This window comes from Hylobates moloch, unplaced genomic scaffold, assembly GCF_009828535.3.
Source record: "Hylobates moloch isolate HMO894 unplaced genomic scaffold, HMol_V3 SCAFFOLD_9, whole genome shotgun sequence".
Lineage (NCBI taxonomy): Eukaryota > Metazoa > Chordata > Mammalia > Primates > Hylobatidae > Hylobates > Hylobates moloch.
Window position 1 is genome coordinate 104,796,604 of NW_026652284.1, and position 12,220 is coordinate 104,808,823.

Genomic DNA, 12,220 nt, shown 5'->3' on the forward strand with positions numbered 1-12,220 from the left:
CTCACCTTGTTTTAAGAGGCAACAGATTCTAAAATCCTTATACTAAACCAATATAAATTGTTGCACTGTACAAAGTGCTGTAGAATTAAGCCATTATAAAGACACTGTGTAAACAAAATTCTGAACAGATTTTGAAACTTGGAAGTGTAGGGTGCTTAGTCAAGACCCCTTGCTTAGCTAAGTACTCGTAACTACAACCTTCTGAGTTATATTCTGACACCTCATTTTCTAAGTGCTTAGACACAGCAAACTTCTAAATTGAAAAAATCATTTGCATATGTTTTTCCATTAATTAATAACCCCCAAAGATCTTCTGGAAAGCATAATTGTTGAGGTTGAGCATGCTGTTTTAAAATACTTGTTCACTTAAAGTTTGAAGTCAAATTTCTTTCTCTAGCTTTCCTTTTTGTTTGGTATGGTTTAATATGAAACAGTTCTGAAAACAAACTTACCTGTCTCAATCATTAATTTTTCACTAGGAATTGACTTCAAAACTTCCAAATTAGCTTCAGTTTTCAGTGAGCTTAAAAAAAAGTGTATACATATATTTATTTTAAAAGGCAGCAATTAACGAATACCTTTTTCATATCACAACGTGTCTAAAATACTACAAAACCAACCCAAAACCCCGTAACATTTTGTTTTCGGTATACTTTGGAAAGTATTTGCACACCTCCATACTTCAACAGTCCAGATTAAGATCTATTTTAACCCAATCTGCCTTCCGGGAATGCAATTTTCCATGCTTATTAGTTGGTTTCCAATAGTGTTCTCTATCAGTCTAAGTAAAATTTAACTTTTTAAAAGAATTCATCTGCTTCTGAGTAATTTGCATAACTTAGAGGTGCTCCTAAGGCTATAAACGTTCATTTCCTGAATTTTCCATTTTTAGCCCAAGACAGATTCTTCACTCTACTTTAGCAGAATTATGTATCTGCATCCCTGCCATGGTTTCTTTGTAGGATGAAATCTATTCCTTGAATCTGGCTTTAGCCTCAAGACTTGCTATGGCTGCCTGTGGCAGCCTCTATCAGCCAAAACCCAACTGACTCAAAGATCCGTGAATGCAAACATAAATGCTTCCTGTAATGTGGCAGTGAGGTTTGGGATGGTATAGCATATAATGTGATGACAACTAATACTGTTCTTATATTACTTTAAAAACACAATGTCTGTAATCACAAATTTATTTTAAATTAATTTTTTAGAGCAGTTTTAGGTTTACAGCAATAAAAAGTATAGAGATTCCTCAACCATATGCCCCCACTCTCAAAATTCCACACTGTAGTAGTAGGTACGTTTGTCATTGATGAACCTACCTTGACACAAAATTGTCACCAAAACCCACAGTTTACATCAGGGTTCACTTGGTGTTATGCGTTCTGTGGGTCTGGACAAATATGCAATGACGCGTATCTACCATTGTGGTATCATACTGAATAGTTTCACAGTCTTAAAAATCTATGGTCTGCCTATTCATCCCTCCTTCCCTCTAACCCCTTATCTTTCGACAGTCTCCATAGTTTTGCCTTTTCCAGACTGTCACATAGTTTGAATTACACAGTATGTAGTCTTTTTCAGGCTGCCTTCTTTCACTTGTAAATACACATTAAAATCCCATGTTTTTCATGCTTGATAGTTCATTTCTTTTGGCACTGAATAATATTCCACTGGACATACCACAGTTTATCCATTCACCTACTGAGGAACATCTTGGTTGCTTCCTTATGTAGCATTTTTAATTTCAGCATTTGTTATTACAAAGAATTTAAGATATACATTAAATTAGGAAATATGGACCTCTCATATAGTTGTCACCCAGCCCCGTCAATCAACACATGGCCAATCCTGTTCCATCCACTTACCCCTATCCTCTCCTGTATTATCTTAAAAGGAAATTCGAGATGGACAGTTTTAATATTTCAGCTTTTAATTCAGGATGTTTCAGCATGTATCTCTGAGCATAAGGATTCTCTTTAAAAAATGCAACCACAATACTATTATCATGTTTAAGAAAAACCCAATCTTCTAGTATTCAAATTTCCAGTTGTCTCAGTGGCATACATTCTAAGTTTCATTAAATTAGGACACAAATGAGAGGCCCACACATTGCAATTGGTCATTGTCTTCTAAAGTCTCAACTTATTAAAATCTCCTTCATCTTTTCCCCCTTCAAATTTATTTGTTGAAGAAACCAAGCTGTTCACCCTGTGGAGTGCCCTAGTCTTGATTTTGCTGATTTCATCTGCGTTACAGTTTAACAGGTTCCTCTGCCCTCTGGTTTTTTTGTTGTTTTTTTGTTTGTTTTTTTGAGATGGAGTTTCACTCTGTTGCCCAGGCTGGAGTGCGTTGGCAAAATCCCAGCTTGCTGCAATATTCGCCTCCCAGGTTCACGCGATTCTCCTGCCTCAGCCTCCCAAGTAGCTGGGACTACAGGTGCCTGCCACCACGCCTGGCTCATTTTTGTATTTTTAGTAGAGAGGGGGTTTCACCATGTTGGCCAGGCTGGTCTCAAACTCCTGACCTCAGGTGATCCGCCTGCCTCGGCCTCCCAAAGTGCTGGGATTACAGGCACAAGCCACCACACCCAGCCTGCTCTCTGTATTTCTTATAGGAGATCTAGAGTACCATCTACAGGCTGGATAGGATTTGGGTTGGATTTTTTGCGGGGAAGACTATTTCATAGGTGGTGGTGTGATCTTTCATCCACAGGCATATATCTGGTGGTATTTTTGTGATCTAAGGCAGCCATGAATGCCCAATGCATAATTCACCAGGAGCTACAAAATGTTGATATAATTCTATCAGCCCTTTACTTATTAGAGTACTTCCATAAAAAGAAAATTCTCTATGTCTACTACTTGATTGCTCAAATATATGTAGTTTGTATAGAAAAAAAATATGTATCTTTCTGTCAGGTGTTGATTCCCTAGCTTCTTCCAATGGTGCTATTACTTTAACATCACCATTCACTTATAATCTTTAAGGAGCTCTTATTCTTTTATGTTCTTTTAGCATTCTGTTCATATTTCATGTCCGTAACATCTCAAATCCCACTATGTTGGGTCTCACTGGGGTTAGTTTTTCTATTTATCTTGGCCTTTTTTCTTTCATGCTTCTGGTTCACCTCATTTGTCTGGTGGTCCTTGGATATCCATTTATATTTAGGGAGGTTGCTAGTGTTGCGTTTCCTTTGCTTTTGTGAAAGCAGGCCTGTTTTACTGCCAGTTCTCTTCTCTGAGTGGGGATTCTTAGTGGGACCTTCTTGTGGGAGCGGGTATATTATGAAACTTCATTTAAAGGTCAGAGTATAGGGAGCTAATTGTTAGGCTCATGGTTCTCTAAATGCTTTTCTTTGGGGATTGATGTAAGCACTCCAAGCCTTAGTCCTCACCATACAGTTTTTTCAATTTTCTTAAGAAAACCCCCACCCCCGGCCCCTGTGTAAATGTTTACTGCTTTTGTCCTCTATGCACAGGAGTGGATATGGGAGTGAGATCTTTTCTCTATATAGGCCCTCAATTAATCATCATTTCTAGTCCGATTTCACACTAATTCTAAGCCCAAAGCCCCCCTATTGGATTTTGCTAGACTTGCTCCCATCTCTTCTGAGGCCCCTTAGTGGTATAATCTAAGCTTTCTCTTTCAGTTTCACCTGTCTTCAGAAATCTACAGAACAGATGGAGTCTCTCACCGTCACCTGGGCTGGAGTGCAATGGTGCAACCTCGGCTCACTGCATCCTCTGCCTCCCGGGTTCACACAATTCTCCTGCCTCAGCCTCCCAGGTAGCTGAGATTACAGGCGCACACCACCACACCCAGCTAATTTTTTTTATTTTTAGTAGAGACGGGGCTTCACCATGTTGGACAGACTGGTCTCGAACTCCTGACCTCGTCATCCGCCTGCCTTGGCCTCCTGAAGTGCTGGGATTACAGGCATGAGCCACTGTGCCCGGCCTCTTTTTTTTTTTTTTTTTTTTTTTTTAATTTAAGAGATGTGGGTCTCATTATGTTGCCCAGACTGGTTACACCTGTAGCTCTAGCTACTGAGGATGCTGTGGCAGGACCATCACTTGAACTCCCGAGCTCACCCAGCTACAGAACATTTATTAGCAAAACTCTGGCCTTTTTTCTTTGCTATTATAGATTCTTTCCTTTTTCAATGTCTATAATTTTATTTTAGTAGGATTTTAGGAGGGGTGGGTGAGATGTCACTAGTTTGACATTAAGTAGCAATTAGTGCTCTCTAGAAAAACAAATTCTTATTTTCAGCCAGTTTGGTCAATATAGATATTTTCTAAAATATATTGATGTGCTTGGTATGGATAGTATATTTAGAACTTTTCACTAAATTTTCAGATTATTTGTATTTTTGATCTCACTAAATCATGTCTGATTAACTTAATATTCTTCTATGTCTATTCTATGACTGTAAAAATTTGCCCAAATATATATACTATTTTAAATACAAGTCAGTATTTCTATTTAATAAGGTTTCCCATTTAGTGATGAGCAACTACACGATTCTGAAGTCAAGTTTGAAATACATCTTCCCATTTTCTTTTTTGTTTTTTTTTTTTTTGAGATGGAGTCTCGCTCTGTCGCCCAGGCTGGAGTGCAGTGGTGCGATCTCAGCTCACTGCAAGCTCCGCCTCCCGGGTTCACGCCATTCTCCTGCCTTAGCCTCCCGAGTAGCTGGGACTACAGGTGCCCACCACCACACCTGGCTAATTTTTTTGTATTTTTAGTAGAGACGGGGTTTCACCTTGTCAGCCAGGATGGTCTCAATCTCTTGACCTCGTGATCTGCCCGCCTCAGCCTCCCAAAGTGCTGGGATTACAGGCGTGAGTCACTGCACCCAGCCCCCATGTTCTTTTTTTTTTTTTTTTTTTTTTGAGACAGAGTCTTGCTCTGTCGCCCAGGCTAGAGTGCAGGCATGATTTCGGCTGACCGAAACCTCCGCCTCCTGGGTTCAAGCGATTCTCCTGCCTCAGCCTCCCGAGTAGCTGGCACTACAGGTGCCTGCCACCATGCCCAGCTAATTTTTGTATTTTTAGTAGAGATGGGGTTTCACCATATTGGCCAGGCTGGTCTTGAACTCTTGACCTTGTGAACCACCCGTCTTAGCCTCCCAAAGTGCTGGGATTACAGGCGTGAGCAATGATGCCTGTCCATCTTCCCATTTTCTTGGGGGAAAAATTCTAATTTAACTTTTAGGAACCAAAGACTTTATGTAATATGCTACTATAAGTGGATTAAGTTATCATACCTCAGAGACTCAGATTAAGATGACAATGAATTAGATTTGAAAATAAGAATATAAACATCCACTTTAATAAATGACTAACCTATTAATTCTGAAGCTAATATTAATGTAGGAGAAAAGAATCTTTTGTGATTAGCTTAAAGCAACATCATAACGAACTCAAGATCATTTAGAAATATCTAAGACAGGAGCCAGGTATGGTGGCTCATGCCTGTAATCCAAGCACTCTGGGAGGCAGAGGCAGGTGGATAGCTTGAGCTCAGAAGTTTGAGACCAGACTGGGCAACATGGTGAAACCCCATCTCTACAAAAAGCACAGACATTAGCCAAGCATGTTGATAGGAGCTTGCGGTCTTAGGAGCTTGTGGTCTCAGCTGTTATACTTGGGAGGATCGCTTGAGCCCAGGAGGTCGGGGCTACAGTAAGTCGTCCAGCCTGTGAGGCAGAGTGAGACCCTGTCTCAAAAAAAACAAAAACAAAAACTAAGAATTATGGTTTTAAGTTGGTGAAATAACGATCTTCTACACCCTTCTCTTAAAAAAAAAAAAAACCCAAGGAGAAAACCAGGATTTTTTTAAATGAAACTAGGAGACATATGTTACCCCAAATCACAACATATAAAGCTGAAAGTGGACAGAGAAATGATAAACAACCAGTGTTTAAGTGCCAAGTAACTTAAATGCTATGTGTCTGGAAAGAAAGACAAGCAAACCTAGAAGTAGATACAGTCCCTAGAAAGTGGAGTAAGGGAGGGACTGAAATGGAGATTGTTTGAGAAAACTCCAAGAGAAGATGGGGTTCCTAGGTTATGTATCTGTGACTTGCTGCAGAGAAAGAGGTGCTGGGTCTCAAGAGAATCCACATCAGAAACAGTTGGAGAACAACAAGCCCAGAGAAGTACAGGCATCAGGCAAAGGCCTGAGCATGGAGATGGGGCAGCCCACTAAACAGTGAGATCCTCTAACCCATCCTGCTCCAAAACACTGTCAGGGACATTTACAAACCCCTTCCCTCCACTGTTCCCCACTTTTCCAGCAGAGAACACAGGATCCCTTTCTGGAGAAATTGAACCAACCCAGAAAAAGATCTCTACAAACTGACATTTGGGAATCCCTAGCAAAAAGTCAGTTGGCCATCTGAGCCTGCCAGTTGCTGGAATGCTTCCTAGAGAGCTTCCAAATGGCTTTTTTTTTTTTTTAAATAGACAGTGAAGGACTGCCTGACATTTGAAGAAAGTTTCCATCATCACAGAGACCAAAGGAAAGAAGAAAAGGTGACTGTGAGGAAACAAATGCAGGAAGACAAGCAGAAGGTAACTTTAAACTATAATTCATGTCTTTAGAGAGATGAGAAGACACTGCAGTATAAAAATATTCAGAAACTGAAAACAAAAGTTGAAGTAAATTTCATAAAAAGGGTTACAAAATATAGCACTTTTTTTTGGAAGGTGGGAAACAACTGAAATAGAATAAAAAGAATACGAGTTATCAGTCTGGTATGCCCAAGAAAAGAACAGAAAAGAAAAATCAAATTCCAAGGACGGGTAAAGATGAGCTCCCCACTGGAAGGGCTAATGGAAAAGCAACACCAGGCATGATGAAAACCATCAACACACATCTTCGTGAAATTTCACATCAGAGATGAAAAACTAAAACCTTTCATAAGAGAAGAAAACTAGGTCACAGGTAAAGGATTAGGAATCAGAGTAGCAACTTTTCATCAACACTGGAACCTACTGATGGGACAGTATAAATTCTCGATGAAAATGATTTCTGATCTTGAATTTTATGCAACAGAACTATCAATTGAAAGTGGGGGGCCGGGTGCAGTGGCTCACACCTGTAATCCCAGCACTTTGGGAGGCTGAGATGGGTGGATCACGAGGTCAGGAGATCGAGACCACCCCGGCTAACACGGTGAAACCCCGTCTCTACTAAAAATACAAAAAAAACCCAAAAAACTAGCCAGGCGTAGTGGCGCGCGCCTGTAATCCCAGCTACTTGGGAAGCTGAGGCAGGAGAATGGCGTGAACCCGGGAGGCGGAGCCTGCAGTGAGCCAAGATCGCGCCACTGCACTCCAGCCTGGGCGAATGAGTGAGAGTCCCTCTCAAAAAAAAAAAAAAAAAAAAAGGAGGGGGTTCTCTCCGCTTTCATTAACTATCCAAGCTAACTTGTAAGAGGAAGAGCAGAAAAAAAATTCATTTTCAAACATGCAAAATCTCAAGAAACTTAATTCCCATGAAAACATCCTCAGAGGATGTTATAGAATGTGTTCCACTAAAACAAACACACAAGGAATACATGGGATCTAAAAATAGGAACTAGTCCAAACTGAAACAGACAGATGGAAGGGTCTGCAACTGACGGAACTATTAGATTATCTACATAGGTTTGCTCATGTGGTATACCGTGCTTAACATTTCCTTTCTCGTACTACTTTTTGTTTTCCTGGATTAACCTCCCTCATATTTTTATTTACTTGGCTTTCTTAAACTTGAAGCCCAGCCTGGGCACACAGAAAGACCCTGTCTCAACTAAAAATTTAAAAAATAGCCAGGTGTGGTGGCATGCACCAGTAATTCCAGCTACTCAGGAGGCTGAGGTGGGAGGGTTGCTTAAGCCTGGGAGGTCAAGGCTGCAGAGTTGTGATCACGCCACTGCATTCCAGCTTGGGCTACAGAGCAAGTCCCTATCTTAAAACAAAAAACTTGAAACTCTCTCATACTTGGCATAGCACTGTGAAATTATATACTTATATAGGCATAATAATGAAACAACATTTATATAGACATAATAATGAAAATACTGAGTATGCATATAACCAAAAATTCTGAAATAATGACATTGAGAGTGATATGCAAAGAATGGAGGTAGGGGATTAGTACGGGATATAAGAACTAACGTGCTCATATACCCCAATGAGAATAGACAAAGGGGATGAATCAAGAGACAATAGTATATGAATATTATTTAGAAATATGGTGACAAACAGCAAAATTGTTGCTGCTAGAAAAGCTGACTTGGGGTAAGGTCATGCTGGGGGGGACTCTGATATTTGTTTATATCTGTTAGTACTACTTGACTTTTTAATCTATGCATATATTCCCTTGCATATTAATTAATTTTAAAGTTAATTAAACCATTAATTTAAATATGAAAGCATCTTAAATATTTAAACTCTGAACTCTAGAGCAAATACGTAATTCCATGATTCTATTTCCCTAGATTTTAGTCAAAAATGATGCAACTGGAAACATAATAATTTTAAGGGTATGAGACAATGAAGAAGGACAGAAAGTCCTACACTATTTTTTAACTGATTTAATGGGCTACACTGACATCCTGTGAAAAGACACTGGTAGAAGCTCTTACATATTTGACAAAACCAACCCAGGGACCTAGCTGTGCTAGCTGACTGTACTGTGTGAAGTTTAGTGTGGTATAACAGCAGGAAGATCACAGAGTGAGAAGCCAGAGGACATGGGTTCTTACTCTTTGAGAAACTCTATACCTGTTTCCTAATTTCTTTGAGCCTGGTTTCTTTGCCTGCAGAGATGTATGACTGTCATAGAATAACCTTTCATCCATAGTCAGACATGACGTGTATATGTATACATAATGCTATGAACACGTTTTCAAGGGATCAAATGACCTGAGAATAAACTGGATTACTAGAGAAAGCCAGCTGCTGATCTCAACACAAAATTGTTTTCCATTATTAGAACATAATGTAGTAGTCTATAACTTTTGAGCTTTAACTATTAATAGTAATGTACTGTTTAATTTCTTACATAAATAATTACTGAAATTCCCCACAAAGATCAGTGCAAACACACACAAACTTTAATGAAAATAAATCTTCATCAGCAATTCACTGTAAAACAATTTAAGAAATCTGCTTAAATAAAAGTTAAAAACCAAAGAAACCTAAGAACGTACCAACCATTAAATCCTATATAAAGATCCAAGTCAATCAAAGCAGCTGCTGCTTCCTTGGTACCATCAAATGAATGCACCTGGGGACATACAGGCATAAGTTTATTATTATAATAATTACTCTTTAAAATTCTAAGTAACATTAATAAGACTTTGTAGGCAAAAATATAGATCCCTGTAAGTTTTTGGACCTCAGGGTTTCAAAGGTGGTAGTCCCTATAATTTTTATTTTCATATTATTTTTCACAATTATAACCTGTCATCATCTCCAGTGACATGATGCAAAACGTTAGCTGCCGAGAATTTCTCTCTTTAGAGTGGCAGTGTTGCTGTCTCTGCACTAGCATTAGTGCAGAAGCTCCAGGAAGGGGTTTAGGAATAGACATATTCTTAGGCAAAAACATGAGGAAAGCTTAGTAATTTTATGGCACTATTTAAAATAATTTTTAAAGTACTGATGAATTTTCTGTTAGAGGATACTTTTTTTGTTGTTGTTTTGAGATGGAGTTTCGCTCTTGTTGCCCAGGCTGGAGTGCAATGGTGCGATCTCGGCTTACCGCAACCTCCGCCTCCCTGCTTCAAGCAATTCTCCTGCCTCAGCCTCCTGAGTAGCTGGGATTACAGGCATGCGCCACCACACCTGGCTAATTTTGTATTTTATTTTATTTTTTAGTAGAGATGGGTTTTCTCCACGTTGGTCAGGCTAGTCTCGAACTCCCGACCTCAGGTGATCCGCCCGCCTCGGCCTCCCAAAGTGCTGGGATTACAGGGGTGAGCCACCACGCCTGGCCAAGGATACCCTTTTTCTGGAAGAGAAATTACTTTTAAGAGGCAAGGCTGGGCCAGGCGCAATGGCTCATGCCTGTAACCCCAGCACTTTGGGAGGCTGAGGCTGGTGGATCGCTTGAGGTCAGGAGTTCAAGACCCACCTGGCCAACATGATGAAACCCTGTCTCTACTGAAAATACAAAAATTAGCCGGGTGTGGTGGTGCATGCCTGCAGCCCCAGCTACTCGGGAGGCTGAGGCAAGAGAATTGCTTGAACTCGGAAGACAAAAGTTGTGGTGAGCCAAGATCGTGCCACTGCACTCCAGCCTGGGTGACAGAGCAAGGCTCTGTCTCAAAAAAAAAAAAAAAAAAAAAAAGAAAAGAAATAAAGCAAATGGGCTGAGAGGTAGAGTCTGAAGGTTATGATAAATACCACTAATAATCCCAAGGGCATTAGTTAAAACTAAAACCTCTCTCAATTCTAAAGTACAGTTCCTACAGGATAAATTACAGAGTAAGTAAAAACAGGAAAAAATTACAGAGTTAGTACAAACAGCAAAAAAGTGCACAGTAATATTAACATTACAGCAATGCAGGATGCATACATATTACTAGTAGTATAAATGAGGCAGAGGTTGAACTTAGAGAATACGCATAAAACTGTCAACGTCAGGCTGCATTGGAATGCAAGTGCTTGGTGCTATTTCCTCTTTCCTTAGCAGGCATAGTGTAACTGTGATTTTATCTACCTGGATTACAATTCTTTTGCTAGACACAGTCACTCACTGAGTCACTCTCCTGAAATTGCATATGAATATTTGTATATCTGAGCATTTTTCTGAGGCAGGTTTCCAAAGGAGTCCATGATCCAAGAGATTAAAAATCATGGCTGGGCGAGGTGGCTCATGCCTGTAATCCTAGCACTTTGGGAGGCTGAGGCGGGAGGATCATGAGGTCAAGAGATCGAGACCATCCTGGCCAACATGGTGAAACCCCGTCTCTACTAAAAATACAAAAATTAGCTGGACGTGGTGGTGTGCACCTGTAGTCCCAGGTACTTGGGAGGCTGAGGCAGGAGAATCACTTGAACCCAGGTGGCAGAGGTTGCAGTGAGCTGAGATTGTGCCACTGCACTCCAGCCTGGCGACAGAGCAAGACTCCATCTCAAAAAAAAAAAAAATAATAATCACTGCCATAGATATCAGAGGTATGTGGTGAGCAGATAGTATTTATGGGAAATGTCTCCAGACTAATGACTAAAATGACTACATCAGAGAAGTGTTTAGTGCAGAATGCAAATTACAGAAAGGAGAATGACTCTCTAGATCAGAATAGTAGGTGAATGCAGCGGACAAGAAATGAGAAAGGCAAACCTAAAACAAATGGTAAAATATTTCAAAACATAAAAATTAGTTTATATTTGCTCAAAATTTGGATGGGAGAACATTAAAGAATACCTGACAGAAGAGACGAAGAATATCATGCACAGCATTAGGATGTGTAGAAGTGAATTCAAGGGCCAGGCACAGTGGCTCACACCTGTAATCCCAACACTTTGGGAAGCCAGGGTGGGCAGACTGCTTGAGTTTAGGAGGAAATCAGCCTAGGCAACATGGTAAAACTCCATCTTTACAAAATATACAAAAAAATTAGCTGGGCATGGTGGCGCATGCCTGTAGTCCCAGCTACTTGGGAGGCTGAGGATGGCTTGATCCCGGGGAAGCAGAGGTTGCAGTGAGCTGAGATTGTGCCACTGCACTTCAGTCTGGATGACAGAGCCAGACGCTTTCTCAATAACCAAAAAAAAAAAAAAAAACCCACACAAAAAACAAATTTCACAGGGTTTTGTGAATGGAATTCTGTATGCATTCTTGTACTTTGAACAAAGGAACAGTAATTAAAACTGATTTGTGTTTATGCCACACCTGGTCCATAAATTCAACAGTAAATTTACATGTCTTTCAAAGGATGGGAAAAGAAGCTCCTAATTCTATTGAATTCTATCTAATTCATGTTTTTCTTTGTTATTCCTTTTTAAAAAAAATTTAAATGTTGATATCTGAATTAGGGGCCATCCTTAATAACCAAGATGCTTTGTTTGTCACATCAATGTTAAGTATCCCTTATCCCAAGTGTGTGGGACCAAAAGTGTTTTATATTTCAGATTTTTTCAGATTTTGGAATATCTGCATATACATAAAAAGAAATCTTTGGGAAGGGACTCAAGTCTAAACATGAAATTCATTTATG

At 39.8% G+C, this 12,220-nt stretch overlaps 1 protein-coding gene across 6 annotated transcripts in view; it reads right to left on the reverse strand.

Moving 5' to 3' along the window:
• TATDN1 (TatD DNase domain containing 1) overlaps nt 1–12,220 on the reverse strand; it is a 61,660-nt gene that overhangs the window by 19,012 nt on the left and 30,428 nt on the right. For all 6 annotated transcript variants that reach the window (XM_032760394.2, XM_058443921.1, XM_032760393.2 and 3 more), the window contains 2 exons: nt 9,206–9,282; nt 453–523 (listed from right to left, as the gene is read on the reverse strand). In XM_032760394.2, the coding sequence (XP_032616285.1) occupies nt 453–523; nt 9,206–9,282 (148 nt within the window). The remainder of the gene's footprint in view (nt 1–452; nt 524–9,205; nt 9,283–12,220) is intronic.